The 19786-nt window shown below is 48.5% G+C and overlaps 1 protein-coding gene across 7 annotated transcripts in view; it reads left to right on the top strand.

Annotated features, from left to right (window-relative positions):
- ZFHX3 (zinc finger homeobox 3) overlaps positions 1 to 19786 on the top strand; it is a 523576-nt gene that overhangs the window by 439555 nt on the left and 64235 nt on the right. For all 7 annotated transcript variants that reach the window (XM_051629816.1, XM_051629819.1, XM_051629821.1 and 4 more), the window contains one exon: positions 18204 to 18435. In XM_051629816.1, coding sequence (XP_051485776.1) covers positions 18204 to 18435 — 232 coding nt within the window. The remainder of the gene's footprint in view (positions 1 to 18203; positions 18436 to 19786) is intronic.

Genomic DNA, 19786 nt, shown 5'->3' with positions numbered 1-19786 from the left:
CAAGTGAATACCCATTTAAGTCTCCCCACAAAGCTGTTTTTAAAGCTGGTCTCTGAAACCTTTAATTCCAATCTGCCCTCCTCTAGTCTTGGGTAAAATCATGAGTGATGAGCTCATGAACTGAAGCAGTTCTCAGGACTAGAGCATGCGTAGGTCTGGAAGGAACTTTGAGCCTTGCTAAACGGGAGGCTGAGAAACATTGTGCACTGCAGCCTGGTCTGCACAGAGCGTGAGGCTGAGGCAAGAGGGGCTTGGGGCTGGAGTGTGTGCTGGGGGGCTCAGCAGCACCTCTTGCAGCTCTCTGTGCTCTGCCTCCTTCCAGACTTAGAGACATCTGAGCAGCACTTTGCTCCTACCCAAAGCTGTTTGTTACAGCACAGCCGCTTTCAGGAGGGATGGACTTCTGTGATCTAGTTCTGCTTTCCTATCCCCTTGGGATTGCCAAGTATTTTAATACAAAACCCACTCACTATCCATTTAACCCTTTCACAAACCTCTCTCTTGAGGCTGCACGTTTCTCTGAGTGACAGATTGCTGCAGCACATCACCCTGGCATTAAAGTAGGTTTTTACCTTCCTTTAAGTATTTAATAGTGAAGTACATCAGTATAGGATAAAAAAATGTACCCTTTTTCTATGCTTACTTTTGAAAGGGTTGACATAAAAACTGTTGAGAGTACAGAGCACTGCTTGCTGTATGTTTTATTTATGGACTTCAGTCACTTAGGTTTTTCTTTCAGCAGTTTTCCAGTAAGTGCTGAGCCATGTGCAACCACCAGCTTAGTGAAGAAACCACCCTGTAAAGCAACTTGAGTAACAAATGAGGAAGACTGCAACTGTCACAGGAGCAAGTGATCACCACAGAGGAGATGGGAGTAGTTAGCCAAACATACAGCCAAAAGCTGCTGTCAAACAGGATTTAGAATTCAAAATGTTTGTGAGAATGGGTTAAAAAAAACAATGAAACATACAACAAAAAAAAGAAAAAACCCCAAACAACTGAGAAACACTTTGACATGCTTTTCTCCTAATCTGCATAAATTGTCAGTTTTTCCCAGCTCTGTGGCAGCCCCTGATGAAGCCCTGCAGACCTGTTGGGGCTGGGTTTGCTCTGGTTCCCCAGGATTGGGGTGGGTCGGTTGCTGGAGAGATGCTCAGCCCTGGGGAATAAGAGAGGTCCTGCAGAGCTGTCCTGGACCTCAGCTGGTCTCTTACAACAAGATGTCATCATTGTGATGTGGCAGCAGGGTGAACCTTATACAACCTCTTCCCATGCATGATGCCGCTTTTGTCTGTGTTTATGATTCATTTTTTTAATCCCAGTAATCTTAGATCATGTGGACAAATATTTAAATTTCAAAGCAGGAATTTTTTCCTTTTCAGGTGGTGCTTGTTGTACAGACTTTCAGATGAGGGCAGGTGGTTATGGTCACGGCTCTGATGTAGGGGCTCCAGCAGACCTTGCCATGGTGGTGTAGGCTGTCAGGGGCCTGTGGTCCCTCCTGTACCTATAGGGTTGCTGGTCTGCAGAGGGGAGTCTGAAGGGTCAGTGTGTGCCAGGGATGCAGGTCTGGATCCAGAACACCTGCATTTATTTTCCAGGTAATCTGGCACTGTGACACAAGTTGTCATAGAAGTTCATGTGTCCACTTGCTCTCCTACCTGCAGATCTAGAGCTGCTACAGGGAGCTCCAATCAGGAGAGCTGAAATGGGATTTGTCTGAGACAGGGAATGGGCTGCTTGTCAGGGCTCTTATCCCAGTGTTCCTGCAGGTACCTCGTGTGCAGTTGAAGCCAGATGGGTAGGCCTGGAACAGGCTGGTGTGGGAGCCCTGGGGTGAGCAGGCAGAGGAGATGGGGATGGTGCTGCCCTGAGGCTGGGGCTGTGTGCAGGGCTTGTAAGCCCATGCTTGCCAGTGGCTGCTGAATCCTGTGCTCAAGGGGTTCCCCCTCCTGATGGTTCCCTGTCATTTCTCTTGGAGTGATGTAGCTGAAAGACCTGGGAAATCCTACTAGTTCCTTTTCCTGGTTGGGTAGGGTCAGGCTTTCAGCACGGAGGGTAACAGGCCTGGCCAGGTAACAGCAGCGCAGCTGCCAGTGCTTTGATGACAAGCCTATTAAATAATGGATGGACATTCATTAGCATCCATCTCAAGTAGGGGGTGATTTGCAAGCTGGGAAGGAGGCCATAAGGTGCTCTGCCTGAACTGCTCTGTGTGACATGGCCTGAACTGCTGGTTTCTGTGAGGCTGTGCTAGTGCAACCAGGCTGTGAGGTGCTTTGTCTTCTCTCTTGAGATAGCAGAGATACTTCTAAATAAAATTTTGTAACAGTTAAAGCCCCCAAAATTATGGTGAAAGAAGCAGGGGTGGTTCTATGTTGGCTTTCTCTTAGGGAATTCATTATGTTGCAATAAATAATGAATGCACAGTACATAGCCTAATACCATAATGTTCTTTTAGTCCTCTTTGCTAGTCCTAAAAAATTCTGGCCTTGCACTGCAGTGTGTGCAATCGAGTTCTGCAATTCAAGTTAGGCAGTAAGTTAACACTTGTGCAACAGGTTCTCTGAAAGTTGTGCCTTTGGCTACGGTTGGACAAGCTCTGGTAAACCTTGTTGCAGCTGTTCGAACATCATTGTCTCCAGGTTACTTTGCCTCTCTGCCAACCCCTGCTGCCCACACGGCAAGGCTGCAGGGCAAAGCGCGGGCAAACCGCCCCATCCCGCTGCTGGGGCACCCTTGGGAGCTGGCACCCGGAGCTCTGCTGAACTGGCAATACCTGGGGGTGGCAGCAGCACTCAGGACAGTGGGTGAATATTTGTGAAAGCTCAGTGACATCCATTTGCCCCTTATTCCCTTCATGGCATTTGCAGACCCCTCTGCTGGGGTGTCCCAAGCCAACGTGCTGGTGACGTGTTGGGAGGAGCAGCTCCGTGTCTTGGCAGGGACTTGGTGTGTCTGTGCAGGGTAACAATAGCAAGCAGGTCTTGTAGTCAGTTGGTTTTTCACAACATGCTGTGTCATCATTCTCCAAAACTGCCTTCCCATGGAACCCTTCCCGTTGCCACAAACTGTGAGGAATTTACTGCCTGGATGTTGTGGTGCAATATGGAAAAGCTGCTGGGATCAACTTGCGGTACAAACACTTGCTTAGGTCCTAGTTTGATTTATGTGGGAGTTGCCATACAGCTCCATTGTTGCACTGCTTTTGTCCTGACACCAGAAATGAATGCCCCAATTCCTTTCTCCCCTGTTGTTCTGCATTTAAAGTAGGGAGGTGGACTTCTACAGAGGTACCTTTATTTGGCCACTGAATCACTGGAGAAGTGCATTTAATCCCAGGATCCTGGTTTCCTCTTTGTTCCAAACACTGGCCCAGAGTTGTTCTGTCCAGAACTGGCCATGGCAGCCCTGGTAGAAAGGCAGTCCCTGCCTTGTGGCTCGGCTAGCTGAGCCTGCCCCCACTCCCCCGTTCAGCCTGGGGCTCCCAAGGGGGGCTGGAGGCCAGGGAGCTCTGATCTAATTGGGGAGAATGTGAACATTTGAATTGTCCCCCTTCCTTTCATCCCTCGCACAGGCCTGCCCACGGCTGCAGTGTTTGCAAGGATTGATGCACGTGACCTGCTGGGGTTTCACCACATCTCTGTGGTTACCATACTCTGACCTGTTATTTCCCTTCGGTTGCCTAATGGCCCTGAGGCTTTATTCCTGCCTCTCTCGGAACAGGCATTACAGTCCTGTCCCACCCACTCCTATCTTTCTCATGCTTGAAGAATGACAGTTACAAAGAAAATCACCTGGGGAAGTTTCAGGCAGCAGTAACAAAGCCTATCTCCACAGAGGGGAGGGTAATTACACAGCTAATTAATCCAACAGATGTCACTTTAAATGCCTGTTTCTTTGTGATTCCATTGCACACATCATGCTGGTTAAACAGACTTCATGGATCCTGTTCAGAATGCCTGTGCAGACTGCTGGAAGCTGCCAGTTCCGACCCTAGTGTGTCTTTTTGCTCCCCGAGGTTCGCACAGAGGAACGAGTCCCGAGAGCCGAGTCCCGGCTGCGCTCCAAGCAGTGTGTACTGGGAGAGAAATGCAGTTGGATAGTTACGGGTGGCTTACATCTGCATCTGCAGCAGCAGATGTGTGCATGGAAGTGGTTGTTTACATTCTTGCTCTGGGTCCGGAGGCAAGCAGAGGCGTCAGGAGAGGAGCCCCCGTCCTGCTGCACCAGAAGTGCCGCTTAGTCCAGAGAAAAGAGAATTTGGAAACTTGAGCTGCTGGGTTAAGGTCAGCAGTTCAGACCCAGGCTGGTGAAGGACCTGGAGCCACTCCTCTGTCTGAGATGAATGTGACCTGTCCAGTTCCTGCAGCCAGCAGCTCATGTGCCATCAGCAGGGTTCCCTTGCTCTGACTCTTGGGTAAGAAGAAATTAATGTTTCTCTAACGTGTCCAGCAAGTCTTCACTCATAAGGGTGGGAGTGTGTCCTGGTTGTCCTCAGGAGATGGGATCGGTTCCTTACCCTCATGTGTAGCTGGTCCCTTGCTGCTGAAGCTCAGTGGCCACTGCCTTGACAGCTCTTGTCTTCTCGGCTCAGACTCCCTCGAGTCAGTCTCCTACTGCATTTGACCACTAGCCTGGGGATTAGGGGTCACCTCTAAGGATGCAGTGGTGTCAATGCTGGGGTTTTATACGAAGATGCTGCAGGGTTTTTTTCTCCCCTTTGTGCTGTTCTGCAGGCGGGTAACATTAAGGCAAGTATGAGCCACTCAGCAGTGTGCCCATTGCCCAGGTAAATTTTGCTGTTGTCCAGAACTGTCACACAGGTCGAGACTGAGATTCTGAAATGTCCCGTTTTCCAGGTGTGTGCTCTGCTGGCTTGGCCTTCTATTCCACTTCCATACTAGAGGTGTCAGAGGGCTCCCTGCTCCTCCCTGAGCAGGTACCTTCGATGCTGTCTGCAGGGCTGGACCAGGCCCCACAGCGCTGTGCCCAGAGCGGGGAAAGTGACCACAGTGCTCTGGGTATAACACGAGGTGGTCCTGAAGATGGTGGATTGAAGTGCCCAGTGTGAAGGAAGCAGGAGAGATGCAGTTGAGGGGGAAAAGCATCTTTCTTGGGGTCTTAACATTATCAGTAAATCACAGTTGGCGTACTTGATTCAGCGTAATGGATGTGTTCTCATTTCCCACAGCTGATGAGGATTATATCAGCTTGGTTTAACAGTCTCATTTTCTGCTCCCAATGCACACTTGTTTTAATGTGTTTCAGTTAATGAGGTAGAAGAGAGAATGAGGTGTTACTGTTTATGTACAGACAGCAAGTCTGTGCAGAGGACTCTGGAGTCCATGCAGTCCCTTCCCATTGCTCTCAAAGGGACAGCATTAGCTGGCGTTTAGAGAAAATTTATTGGCTGTGGTTTATCCAGGTAAAATTTGTCCCAGTGGTGCACATTTCTCTCATGCCTTTCTTACGCATTACTGCTGGCTACAAGACACTGCCAGCAGCCTGTCTGTGGGCTGGGGACGGCAGCAGGCTGAGCTGGCCCAGATGTTGTGTCTCACAAAGCAATGCCCTGTATTTGATCGCTGCTGCGATCTACCTGGGGTAAAAAGTTTGCATGAGCCCTGAAATAATTTATGTCTGGGGCACTTGGTGCCTCCATTATTTTGCTGCTGGGGTGTTAGCAGGTCCCAGCCAGGCCGGGCTGTGCCAGACGTGGTGTGAGCAGGTTGTTACCGTTGCCCACGGAGCGCCTGGCCTGGCGCTGCCTCTGCTGTGCCGCAGAGGCTCGGGCTGCCCTGGAGTGCCCTGACCAGAGGGACTCTGCCTGCCTGAAAAACAGGTTGTCCTTGTGCTGACGGCAAATATTTGCGGTGGTGTGTGCTGGAGCTGCGTTTCCCCCGCAGCAGCCTGCCTTCCCCAGCCCCACGCCCGGCTCGCTGGTGAGAAGCGCTCATAAATAGTTAAGGCGGTTATCTAATTCCTGGCCAGGTGCCAGCTGCTGGCATCCCTGGGCTGACAGCACGCCCGAGAGGCCCTGCACATTGTACCGCGTTGGAAGGTAAAGCTGCTGTTGGCTTAAGCGGGAATTAAACAATTACTGCATCTTAGTTCTCCCCACCTTCGGTGGATTGACGCTATAAATTGTCAGCCTGTTGACATTTTAATGTGAATTATGTCATATGGTATCCCCTTTGATTTCAACATGCCTCAGTTTGTAAATACACGGGCCTCTCAAAGGGCTGTGGTGAGCGCAGACGCGGGAGGCCCCGGGGCTGTTGGCGGGGAGGGAGCGCGCCCCACGTGCGGCGCCTCCGGCTGCGCCCCCGGCAGAGCGGGAGGCCAAGCAGGGGCGGAGGGGCTCCCCGTGGGCACCCCGGGACCCGGCGGGGTGCCAGCTGGCAGCACTGGGGTCCCACGTGGTCCCACAAAGTAGGAACCTTGCTTTTATTGTTCTCACGCCTCCTTAGTTTTGACTTACCTGGGTTTCCTGGTGCATGCGCTGCAGTGCCCAGGTAGGCCTATTAAAATGTCCAACTCCAGGCTGGGCAAGTGGATTAACAAGACATGAAACCTGCGTACTGGCCTCTTGACAGCATGCGCTCACCCCGAGCAAGTATCTTTGCAAAGAAGTTAATCCCACGTGAGCACAGAAGTGAGACTTTCAGGATTACTGAAGTAAATGGCTTTATACATGCCATTTCATAAATAGGATTTAGAAATCTGTCATCTTCCCACACTTCTGTGCCATGAGTGGACACTGCTCCCAGAAAAGATTTTGCTGCTTCCATTTTATTTCTGAATTGCAGTAGTCACTGATTATTCTTAATGTTGATTAGTGCTGCCTTCATAAGTATTTATCATTTACCCTGTGTATGTCTCTACAGGGCTTACATTGCAGACTGCAGATCCAGAATTGCTAAAACAATAACTACTGTGCCTGGCTTTCCCAGGAGTTTCTGTACCTGCATACGGCAAATACAAGTGGATGCAGATACACTTGAACAAAGGGAGCACCAAAGGGACCAGAGACGTTTATTATCTCAGGTTTTATTCTGTTTGTTTCAGTGTACTTCTTCAAGCTCTGTATTTCCCATTTTTGTAGTCTGTCTTGGAGGAAGTAGCTGCAACTAATATTCAGAGCAGACCTGGTCACTTGTAGATCTCTCTGTGGAAGGACACGACAGTGGAATTAGGATTTAGATACATGTAGGACTGACATCTAGGGGAGGGGCAGCAGGTACCTTGGGCTGTCCCTCTTGTCTCAGGTTCCTTTTCCCATTTGTGTGGTGCGAAGATGGTGGTACCAACAGTGCCACCAGATCTGGCAGCATTCCCCGGCTGCTCCCCAGCTCTACAGCCCTGCCCACTCATGGTTTTGTGGCATTGAAAAGCAGGTTGTTTAATTTCTGCCCTTCTGGTAAAGACGATGCGCAGGTGTCAGCTTATGGTGGTGGAATAAAAAGCAGATTTACTGCTAGGGCAAAATATTGACCTTTTCCACCAAGAAGCTTGCAAGAGTCTGTGGCAAGAATGGGAGGCTGTGCCAGCCCTGGCCCTTCAGGGGGAAGCAGGATAGTTGTTTCACTTACCATTTCAGTGTCCATTGGGATTATGGAGAAACACTGCCCCTATTCCTGGCAGTCTTGCAAGCCAAGAGCCTGTTGTGAATTAATTTAGAACAGCAAACCCAGTCTCCTCATCAGCTGCAAACTGCTTGGAATTGTGTATCTACTACATCAGCCCAGCAGTGGTGCTACTGTAAGTTGTTACGGGTCATTGATGTGTCCTTTCTGGTGGAAACCAGGCCTGTGAATGTGTGCTAGGAACCATTGCATGCTCAAGGACCAGAGAGATCTTCCAGTTAAATTTGGAGGAGGCGGCGGTTGGAAGGCTTCTCCTCACCAAGAACTTGGTGGCTTTCCTCACAGAGTAGTTGCCAAGTGGTGTGGGGCAAGGAGCAGTTTTCTGGATTTATATACATATTTCTTAGGACATGTTAGTGTCCATGCAGTTCATTAAGCCCTTGCAGCCATCTTAACCATAGGAAATAGCAGACTTCAGGTTGCCTGAACTCAGCCCTTTGTGTGCAGGCATTATTACAGTTTTTAATAATAAGTATTTCCGTACATATTTTTCCAGTAGGATTCTTGCCTCATTCTGTGAATGAGTAATTATTCTGTTTCTTTTTATCTTCCTCTTTCATTACATTGCCCCAGGCTTTGTCTAATACAATCCAAAGCTTTCACTGAATGAAGAATTATTTATTTTCTCATGGGCATTTCTGTGGTGCTCTGTGTTCTGTTTGTGTTTCACAGACACTTAATGAGCTTATCTTCACAGGACAGGGCCCCATCCTCGTGTTCCAGGTGTGCTGATGCACACCTGCAGCCAGAGTGGTCAGTGCCCAGCCCTGCAGTCAGCTCCTCTGCAGAAGGGCTGCTCTACTGGGAGGGCTTCACTGGCTTTAGTCTTGTTCTACTGGTTTTCATTTCACCTTCAAGACTCAAGAAATATTTTGTTTCCTCTTTCTGCTTCCATTCTCTGTTGTCTTAATTCACTGCACCTTCCTTTGGTTCTCCCTCCTGCTGTGTCACCTGCTCTTGAAAAAATCTTGTGTCACCTGTATCTTCAGACTGTCACAGCCCCACCACCACCACAGCACTCCAGCTTTCCTTTTGTTGCAGCAGCTCCTCACGTGCCCCAGAGTGCAGACGGTGCCTTTTCTTTGTCCAGGACTTCCCTGTGTCCTGGGCTGACCCTCCAGGCCCAGCTCAGTCAGGGGTGTTGGGTGCAGAGAAGGCTGAAGCTGTGTGGGGTGCTGAGGAGGGAAGCAGGGAAGAGGTTGGTGGCGATCCAGATGACCTGCCTGCTGAGGAGGTACCACCATACGCCACAGCAGGTGACGTTTTGGAAGGGCTGAGGGTTTTGTGTTTGAGTGTATGCAGTTCTGGGGTGCTGGAGGACAGAGTTTGGACTTCCATTGGCCAAGGCTGCACAGAGTCCTCTAGTTGATTGGATAAAGTGAAAGTCATTTATCATGAATGTTTCTCTGTGAAGACTTTGGAGGAAGGATGAGCTAGGTCTGTTGTTCCTAAATGCATTTTTGTTGGTTTCTGTGAGGGGAGGTTGTCATCCATCTCTTTGATATTGATATTCTTCGATTTATGGAGAGGATTAAAAAATTGTCTTGTGTATTGTTGTTGTTATTGTATGGTTATCTGTTGGGATTCAGTGTGGTACATTGCTGTAGGAAGTTATAAAGAAGCTATATGAAAACAAGGAAATCTTCAGTCTATCATAGCACTGGTAACTTCTCTAGAGATAGATGAAACAATAAATACTGGGCGAGGGAAGTTAATCTGTGTCTGTAGTATTTTATTAAATACTGGGAGTTCAGGCTGGGTTCCTGTGGCTGGTTCAATTTCCCATGTGTGTTTATGGAGCGTTGTGATGATGGTCCCTTGCTGTCCACAGGAGCGCGGGGAGCGGCGGTGGAGCCTTCCTGCCCTCGGTTTTGGGTAGTTGTTTTAAGCCTGAGCTGTCCCTAACAACAGCAGACCAAGAGTGTGTTTCGTGCTGTGCCTTGGAGCACACAGAGCCTCCTCCCAGGTCCCTGGCAGCCTAACACAGATCATCCCTGTTGCTGCTGGAGGAAATAATACATCACCTGTACCGATAGGCCTGGTCGTGTTCCGTGTTATGGAAAGCCTTTCTCAATCACTCAACAGCCATATAATTACAATATGGACAACAGATTTTTATCCTACAGTCTTTTCAGGTTCCCCTCAGCCCTTTTTGTTATATAATTTGCCTTTTCTTTAGTGCTTTTCCACATCCACAGGCTACTGTGGTTCACCTGAGTGTTCACAGCTTAACAACTCACACTGAACTTATTACTTTTAAGTATATGTACAAAATATGTTAAAAAAGAAAAAATACTGGGTACTGGGATCGTTGAGTCTGCTTTTATTTATTGTCTTGTCTTCAGCTTTTCTTTTCCTAACCCTGGGAGAGATAAGGCTCCTAGATTCCTCACTCGGCTCTTGGCTGTCCCCAGCACTGAGAAAGAAGCAAGGTGGGAGCCCTGACCTCCTCCTTGGTGACATTGCTCAGTTGTGGAAAAAAATTTCTTGCTGTTTTTATAAATTCATCCTTTCACTGTCCATACAGTATTTTATAGGCACTGCTTTTAAAAACAGAGTACAGCTTTTCTGTCATATTTCTCCAGGGATAACAACAGCTGTGGAAAATAAGAAGTGAAAAAACTGTAAATTTTCCTGAGGAGCAAAATGTCATCAGTTCAGGTTTTGGTGAAGCAGCAAGGCTGCAGAGGAACCTCAGCATCACCAAGCCACTGTGCTGCTCTGCACCATGTGAAGCTCTGCTCACAATTACCATCCCTCAGGTCCCTCATTTGTCAGGACTGTACTCTCCATGTGCAGTTTGGGCTCACGTGTGTCAGAGGTGCACACGTGAGCCACAGGAGCTGCTGGTGCAGACTCGGGGCTGTCGTGGGTCCTGTGGCAGGAGCCATGGCCAGAGCAGGAGCATGCAAGGTTGAGGGCAGCACTTTTCAGAATAGCTGGTAGGAAATGTACTTTCTATTGAGTTTTGTTTTTATCACTATAATTAGCAAAATCAATACACACACTCCTGTATTCATCCTCACATATAGCAGTATTTAGGCCTGTGGCTCCCTTGGGAGAGCTGTGAAGATTTCAGGGATCTGGAAAATTCCCGAAAGTTGTGGTTGCTTGAGAGTAGATCTGTGGTGGCTGCAGCTCTTGTAATGCAATGGTGGGAGAGAAGAGTTTCCTGGCTGGAAGGAGTCCAGGAAGACCTTTGTCTTTTCTGCCTCCCTGGGCTGCTCAGCAAGCATGCAGCAGGGCGTCCAGCTGTACCAAGGGTACCCGTGTGCTGCCAGAGTTAAACAACACCCATGGAGAATGGCATCTCTGACTGATGCCTTCACTGCCCTCTCATCCCCTCCCTCCCTCTAGGAGGTTTTCCAAATGATGGGCCATCAAGCTTGGCCTCTCCCAGCAGGAAGGGGACAGCTGGCACAGCTGGGCAAGCATGGGCTTTACCATGGGCTTTGTTCTTCCTCAAGTGTATGGGAGGAATCTTAGTGATGCTGTTAAAATTTCAGTGGTCCACACAGATTTTTATCTTTGGGGATCTCTTCTAACAAATTATCAATTAGTACTTTGAGGTCTGTTTCACAATTAAAAGCTGGGGATGGGGGTGTGAATACAAGTTCAACCTTCCTTGGCTCTTATTTTCTGTTAATCTCTGTCGTTTTTTGCTCACTGACCGTAGGGAACTGTGAATACGTGGGGATGCTGCTCATCACAGCCTGCATAAACAATGTCCTCGTTAGGAGCTGAACAGCTCAGCAAGGCCTCATGAAGAAGTTTGCTGCCAGAGCTGAGCAGGAGCTGGGACTGTTGCCTCCCTCTGGGCTTTAGCCCCTCCTCATTAAGCAGGTCCGGGCTATTGATTGGGAGCTTGTGTTTGGAAGAGTCTTACTTACTCCATGCATTATCTTGACAGATTGATCAGACCTGATTGAGAACCTCTTAAAGGAACGAACAGCTGTAATGGGAAAGTTGGACTCTGTCATCCGTTAGGATGATTCTGGGAGCGAGAAGAACGAGGCTGACATCTTGGAGCAATTGTATTTACAATTAACATGGCTGAAAACGATTGCCTCTATTGATCCCCCCTTCCTGCAATTACAGCCCCATTGTTTACATTCCAGCACTTCGGTTATAAAAAGGAAATTCAATAATTATTGCATTATTTAAAGTTAAAGTGCCACAGAGTTTGCTGGCTACGCTTGCTGGTTGATTTAACGTTCAGTAAAATCCATGCTGAGCTCTCCATCTTTAGGCTGAGCAATATTTGGCTTTTAATGAGACTTCAAGGACTGGTGGAGCAAACCCAGTTTGCTGGGTGGCTCTTGGGGTCATTCATGGGGAATCCAGAGGTGTTTCAGCATGGCAAGCAGCAGCCCCGTGGCCAGCAGGGAAGGTGTGTGTGGCCCATGGGGATGACTCCTTCCCCTGGTGCCGGGTGACCAGCTGTTCCTTGGAGCTGCCTAGAGTTTTTGTGCCTACTGACCTTTCCCCAGGCATGACAGGTCAGCCTGGCAGTTCCGTGTCTTGCTGCTGGGATTCTTTTTGAGGAAAGTCCTTGGTTTTGTTTCCCTCCCACTTTGCAACCTTGCAGTCAGGAGCTTGTGGTGTGATGGTCCAGGGACTGTGTGTGGCCGTGCTTGGTTCTGCTTGGCAGCTCCTCTGCCCAGGGCTCCTGGTGCCTGCATCGGCCCTGTCATGGTACCAGGGACATTCATGTCACACCAGGCAGGGCTGGAGGGCACGAAAGGTTCAGGTTCAGAAGGGGGGTGTGGGGGCTGCCTGTTAATTGGGGCAGTAGGTGCTGTTCTTCCAGCCTTTTTGTGTGACTCAGGGACTTGCATCAAGTGTCTCAGCCTCTTTGGCAGGAGAAGTGCTGCATTTCCAGGCTTTTGGAAACAAAAGATCAGAAACCAAGAAGTAAATAGTAATCCAGATTTGTTGCACAAAGTCTCCCTGTCCTCATCTTGTGGTGTTTTTAAGGACTGAGGGAGCTCCAGCTGGCAGTGGGGGAGCGATGCTCACTCACCATTGGGCCCTTGGAATTACTACAAGCTGAACTGCAAAACCTTGTGGGCTTGTGAGCCTGAGCTGCACAGCCAGGAGCTGTGCCAAGGAGCTGGTACACGAGGGGCTGGGAGGAGGGAAGGGGTTCGTAACGCTGCTTCTTCAGAGGCAGTAAACAGTTGCAGGACATTGGTGGAATATGAAAGAGCATGAATTAATCTTTGGAACCTGCTGTATGGAGAATCAATTTTTTTCCTCCTTTCAAAACATCTGGGCCGGGAAGTGGCTGCACCAGCCCTTCCCATCCATACCCAGCCCAGGCTCTCACTGCGCCTGCCCCGTGGCTCCCTCAGCTCCAGGAAATTCCAACTGGGGCTGCAGGTGTGAAAGGAGAGCAAGATGGATGGGCCAGCTCTGACTTTTATGGAGTACTTGGAACAGACCAGGATCAGACAGCTGCGTCCACATGACTTTCATTAAAAATTCAAGATTCTTCTCTTCCAGGACTGTGTGATTTATCTCGTGAAGCAGATCAGAGGCACATGGGGGCCAGGAGATGCTTATGAGGCTCCTGAGGTCTACTGCAGGTTCTGGTCCCTTTCCATGGTGACCTGTAGCCTTCCCTCCAGCTCTGGTATAAGGCTGTCTTGTCTAGCTCCCCAGGAGTGTGCTGTCACAGACACGCTTCTCACTGGCTTGTGAAGCGTTTCCTACCCAAGCCTGTAACTAATTACCTGTGCCTGACTTCACTCTGAGGAGAAGTCAATCCCTGATCATCCTTCTGTGCTGAGGATGTGTTTATCAAGCTGATGTGTCTCCAGAATCTCCTGAACATGGGAGGGTGTGCTGGTGGTGGCTTTCACAGTAACTTTCTGTGTTTCAAAGTCTTGTGTACCCTCTGTGGTGCTCCCCTGCTTTGGTGGGCCGCCGCTGTGGGCTGAAGAGGGGTCCCGCTGGCTCTGGGTCATGCTGCTGGTCAGATGTAGGTGCTCACAGGAAGAAGTAAGAGTGATGCAAGTCTGTGGCAGTGCTCCCTTCCACAGCTTTTGTAACCCTCCAGCAGATTTTTGTCTCCATCTTCCTCAGCTGCATCTGTCAATTCTTTTAAGTCGCTACTAATTTTACCCATTCTAACACAACAGACATCATGCTGAATTTGGTGGAAAGAAGAGTGTTATATGTGGGGAAAAAACCTCTTCCAAAAATGTTCAAAACTGGTAACTTCAGTCAGGTGTTTCTTAAGGGACCTCTCGGTGGTTCAGTGGCCTGTGATGTTGCAGCAGGATTATCATGTGATGTGAAAGCCAGCTGGAGAAAGAGATCAGAAGTGATTTGAAAGAGATTTCTCCGGGTGGTTTATTAATTACCCACACCACCACATGGCCTTACTGAGCAGTGAGGAGTTGGTGTGAGCAAGAGGGTGGTGGACTGGCTTTGGCTGTCACCATCAGCACTCTTGCACAGATCTTGGTTCAGGATCCAGGTGGCTGCTGTGGCTGGTGGTCCTGTTAAGCTGGCTTGGGGTGAGGAAAGGTTTTCTGTTTTGTTAGTGTTGGTTCTCTGCTTGTTGTATGGACTTAATGAGATTGTTTTCCCACTTTGGGTTTTGGCCCCAGGCCTGTTATTTAACTTGCTTTCCCTGCCTACAGACACCTTGATCTGTGCAGGAAGCCCTTGCGCACCAGGGAGGGGAGCAGGAGAGCACAGGCTGCTGCTTCTTGGGGGCAGATTTAGGGTTTCTTTCTACTGCTTGTTGTCATTTGAGGTCTGCAGAAAGAGGGGGCCATCCTCAAGCCTGCGGAGAGCTTTCTCCCATGTTCTACTGCTTTTTTCTACCCTCAGAACTTTCTTAGGGTGGAGGTGGGATCTCACCACTTGCAGAGATGGTTGGTCTCAAGGCTGGTGAGATTCCCACTGTTGTCAGTTGGTTTGTTCTGTGTAGCTTTCAGGGCCTTCCAAAGGGGAAACATTATACAAGATGAAGTTCAGATTGCATAGAAATTGGGCCTTTTTTCTCATTAATAATAAACAGAGAAAGCACGAGATAGTTCAAAGTGGTTATTGCTTCTCCCTAGTGAGCTGGGGTTACAGTTCAGATATCCCCTAGAACAGGATTTGACCCACTAGACATAGCAAATAGGGGCTGGAAAATGACATTGTGCCTTCTGGCAGCTGAGCACTATAGGGAGGGTTCTCTGTTCATCTTACTGTGGGAATGATGGCTGTAATAAACTTAATACAGAAGAGGTTTTGAGCAGATGTAGATTTAATGTAATTTAAAATACATACAAAAGTTTTTAGAAATCAGATTAAGTGGTGAACATTAACTACAGTAACACCTAGAAAGGTGTTTGGCAGGAGAGTTCATTGCTTGTCTAACAGCAGCAGTGAGCATCACAGTGGTGGTCACTGCAACCTCTGCTCTGAGGAGCAGGGTCTGAGCACATGGCAGGGGGTGAGGAGGGCAGCCTGCAGGCAGATCCGTATAGCTGCCCCATGAAATTCTCTGCCTGTTGAAAAATACTGCAGGTGAGGCAGTGTAGGGTGGGGAAAAGATAGTAAAATAAAAACTGTTTGGGATACCTGAAGGAGTATGGACATGGAGATGGAGAAAAACTGCACATAGTGTCATTCCATACTTAATTTTAAAATTGGATTTACATAGTCATACACTGTGAACATTCATTTTGCTGTTATTTATTAGAAGAAAAGAATACCAAGGCAGCTGTTAGAGAGCCTCCTCGCTTATGATTGCACTTCAGAGTAAGGACATTGCCCAGAGACCTGAGAGCTTCCCGAAGGGAAGGTGGGCTGGATTTGGTGTGATCTGTGTGTAGGAATTGGTGTGAGCAGCACAGTGCTGTACTGCGGTTCATGTACGTACAGGAACAGCCCCTGTCCCCGGGGAAGCTGTGCTCGTCAGCCGTATGGTTTCCATCAGAGCGTTCCTCTGTCTGTTTCTGATTTAAAGTGGAGCTTTGACTAAACCTGATCAATATTTCGCATGCCATGCGTGAAGAACCAGATGTTGGAAGTTTCCTATCGTTGAGAGGGAGGGGGTGATCACCCCCTTAGACTTGCAGAAATCAATGTTCACTGACAGAAGTTGGTTGGTTTTCCTAAGAACAATATATTCCTTTGATTTTCAAGTTGATTTGTCTTCTAACAAGGTTCTGGTTTAATATTTTGAATTTGTTTTTTGTGATACGGATAAATTCTCACAAGGGGAAAGTTTAACAGTGTGATGGACAATAACTACTTGTCCAGTGTTTCATCGCTTCCAGCAACTCACAGCTAGTAGTACTTGCTCATTTGTCGTCTTGTCTTACTCTGCTGCTCCTCTCCTCTGCTGGGAGGATGGGAGGTAGGCATGTGATGTCACACCGTGTCTGGGGTGGACGTGGTGGTGGTGGCACCCTCAGGGGAAGCTGACCCAGGCACAAGGGATATTTGAACATACCTCACATGCGTGGAGTGTGAGCAAAAGAAGAGCAGAAAATAAGATATTTATTGAACTGTTTAAAACAAATGTTTTCCTAAAACCTGCTTTAAAATGAAAGCAGTACAGACTGTGTCTCTGGTTCCCACGGAGACTGGTATTTCCTTGAACCTGTGACCAGACTTTTCCAAATTGCTCACTGAGGGTTTCCTCTGCCATCTCGCCAAGCCTCTGCTGAGCCCGTTGGCGCTCTCTGAGCTGGGCAGTGGTGTTCCTAGGAAGGGGGTTCCATGGCACCCCCTCACCAGCAGCAGGAGGGTCTGGCCGTGTGTCTCCTGGAGCCAGACCCCAGCCTGCAGCCAGAGCGGCTGGCGGGCACTCGGCTCCGAGCAGGGCAGAGCGTGTCCTGGCTTGGGCCGGGCCGTGGCTCTCCCAGCAGCCTCATCAGCCTCATCTTTTTCTGTCTTAAGCCACATCTCTGTTTCTGGCTCAGGAAGAGGGTAATGCATGCAAACAATAGAAATGAGAGGAAGAAGTTCTTATGAGGGAAAATGGCAAAAGAATCTTTTGAGGGCACCGATGGGATTAGTGCCCTGGTGGATTCTTCAAATATTACAGTGAATTTAATTAAATACATTGTGATCCCAAAAGATGCGAGTCTAATTAGCCAGATCTAGAATACATTTATTCTCTTCCCTCACCCTTCCAATCAGAAGCCTCAGCATCAGCTCCTATCCTATTTTTAATCATTCCTAGACTCAGAGGGCTCTCCTTCCTTCGTGTTAGCTAAGCACACAGCACTGGGTAATATGTCTTTAATCTTATCTTAGCTGTAACTGAGATAATACACATCAGGATTTTTACCAGAAGGTCCTGGCTGCACGTAGGCAATATTTTTGATTGACAAACCTTGATACATAAGCCACATTGCCTTACTTACGTGCCTTGGGTGAAGTGCCTGGCACGGGAAGAGTTCCATGAGATGACCCAGAAGACAAAAAGAGGTCTTGAGGTTGGGCGGTAGGAGCTGGAACAGCTTATTGCTTAGCTGAAATGTCGGTGGGTGGTGGAAACCCCAGCTGGCCTTCACTGAGGAGTCTTTCATGTTGTTTGCCTTTGGTATCCATTTTTCCTCAACTTTTGAGAAGCCCTTGCTCTGGGAAGTGGGAAGGTTACTGTGAACTCCCAGCCCTGCCACTGCCCAAACTGAACAGAGAGCAGCCGTGCCATGGCAGACAGCATGGCTGTAAGCAGTGAATTCTTCCCTCTGCTTTTAGGAACTAATCTCTGCATCCTTGGGATCCATCACATAAAATAGCCATTAGTTTCCCTAGTGGCCTGGGCCTCTGTGCCAGACAGTTGATAGTCTTTTGTCACATAATCAAGGTATAATACTTTGGAATTAGTGATATTGGCTGCGATAGCACAGCTTCAGAGGGGAACAAGATGGTTTTTTCCCAGAGCTAACCTCTTGTGGTGATACCCAACTGCATGTTCACCACTGGCTTTTCAGTCTGGATCACTGTCACAGCCATCTTCCAGGCCAGGCTGCTGCTTTCTTCCAGATCCAAGGCAGTAAAAGCTAGATGCCAGGGAACAGAGCGCTGGATGATGGATAGGATAGCACACGCTCTGCACTCCGCTTCCATATGCTGTTTCCAGGACCTCTCAATCTAATGGGTTCATTGTGTTCTAGGTTTGCTTTGGGTTTATTCTTCTTAGTTTTCAATGAGAATTTATCAAATTTAATTTTATCTGTTTGACATGTAGTTGGATCCCCTCCCAGGATAAGCTTTAAATATGAACGAATTAGCCGTGCGTAGGTCGTGAATAGTTGTTAATGTTGGATCTGGTATTTTCTTTCACTGGAGGAGGTGATCTTGCCCATCTTGATTTTTGCTTCTGTGTTCGTTTCAGTGTGTTGTGTTTTTCTTGCTTCTAAGCAGGAGGGTGCCTGGTACCTTGAGCATGAGCAGGCTTGATCTTACTGTGTCTTCGTCATAATTCAGTTTCTTACTTCATTCCCAGGTGGCTTTAGCAATTGACAGTGGACTAACCTGGGGAGACTGGAGATGATACAGGAAATTCATCTCTCTCTGCTTTGTTCTTCACAGCACCTTCAACATCACGAGAGCGGGGTTGAGAGTGAAAGCTGCTATTACCACTGTGTCCTCTGTAACTACTCCACCAAGGCCAAGCTGAACCTCATCCAGCACGTGCGCTCCATGAAACACCAGCGGAGTGAAAGCCTACGGAAGCTGCAGCGGCTCCAGAAAGGGCTCCCTGAAGAAGAGGAAGACCTGGGACAGATCTTTACCATCCGCAAGTGTCCAGCTGCTGAGGCTGGTGAGTGCTCCTTCCCTTGCATGAGCAGGGTTGGGCCCTTGGTCCTCTGGGGTGCAGGGTTTGTCTGGCAGTGTCAGACCCTCTCTGCAGTTTTGTGGCATGCTCGGTGATGTTTCCTCCCTGCCGTGGGATGGTGCTTATCACTCATAAGTAATGCAGTAGGGAAGTCCTGGCTGCCCTGAGGCAGGACAAGACCTCTGTTGTACCTGCAGCATCTAGCATAGCTCTGCCCCACGGGGCTTGTGGGTGGGGACTCTGAAGCGCCAAATACTTTGCACGTGCTGCTTTACACTTGTAATGGGGCTAAACACGAATTTGACTTGTAGAAGTGTGTATGTTTGTTCCAGTTAGTGTCTTAAACAGTGGAATATTGTGTGAGTGTGTAAAGATAGGGCCACGTTTGAACAGCTCTGACCAACTAGGGTACTGTGCTTCCTTTGCAATGTGTCAAGTGATGTCCTGAGTGCCTGTGCCAAACCTGTCCCAGCTTGTTCATTGATTTCTAGTATTTCAGCTGCATTGAATCAGGAGGGGGAGCTGGTTGAGCAGGTAGGCAGGAGAAGGGGTGAGTGTGTGTCTGTTTTCCTTGTTTCCTCTTGACAAGGTGGATAAAGTGAAGGGCTTGAACTGGAGCATTTGCTCATACCAAAAGGACAGATAGTAGGAAAGGGATTGCAGCTGTGAGTTTAGCAAGAGAAAATGGACCTTAAAAGGGACAGGCAGTCTGGGCAAAACAGAAATTTTACTTTGTTTAAAAGGGCTAAGAAGGTTTTTATGTTAGGAAAAAGCAAGATCTCATCAAGTCCTCTTTGGAGGGAGGAGGTGGAGAACCTGCCCAAGTCAGCTGGCACGTGTGCTGTCAGGGATGTGAAGCTGCTGGAGCTGGGGGGATGCCAGAGAAAGCCTTTGCAACCCTCATCTCAGCTTCAGCCAGGACTTTCCTCTTTGACTGCTGTTGAAATGGCTAAATCTTACAGAAAAGTGCCCTGTGGAACTGCATTCTGCAGTTAATGCATGTAAGAGACAAGTAAAGTGATCTTAGCTTAGAGGCATTGAGAGAGAAAAGCAGCACCAGCTGGAGGAGAATACCTGGGGGTCTTAGAAATGCCACTTGAATTAAGACGTGGGCTGCTTTGCTGTTACACGTTAGTAAGAAGGGTCTGAAATACTTGCAGAACACCCAGAAATTAAAACAGGAGATTTTTCATTAAGAGTTAAATTCAGTCTCATGGAAAATGGTGACCGATCTGTGAACTCGGGAGCCCAGTGGAGTGGAGGGCAGGGACTGGGCTTTCCCAAAGGTCATGGTGACAGGGACAGTGTGCTGTGGTCTGCACCATCCTGGAGGGGA

Source organism: Apus apus, chromosome 11 (genome assembly GCF_020740795.1).
Source record: "Apus apus isolate bApuApu2 chromosome 11, bApuApu2.pri.cur, whole genome shotgun sequence".
In the NCBI taxonomy this organism is placed as follows: domain Eukaryota; kingdom Metazoa; phylum Chordata; class Aves; order Apodiformes; family Apodidae; genus Apus; species Apus apus.
This window is presented reverse-complemented; position numbering and strand designations above follow the sequence as displayed.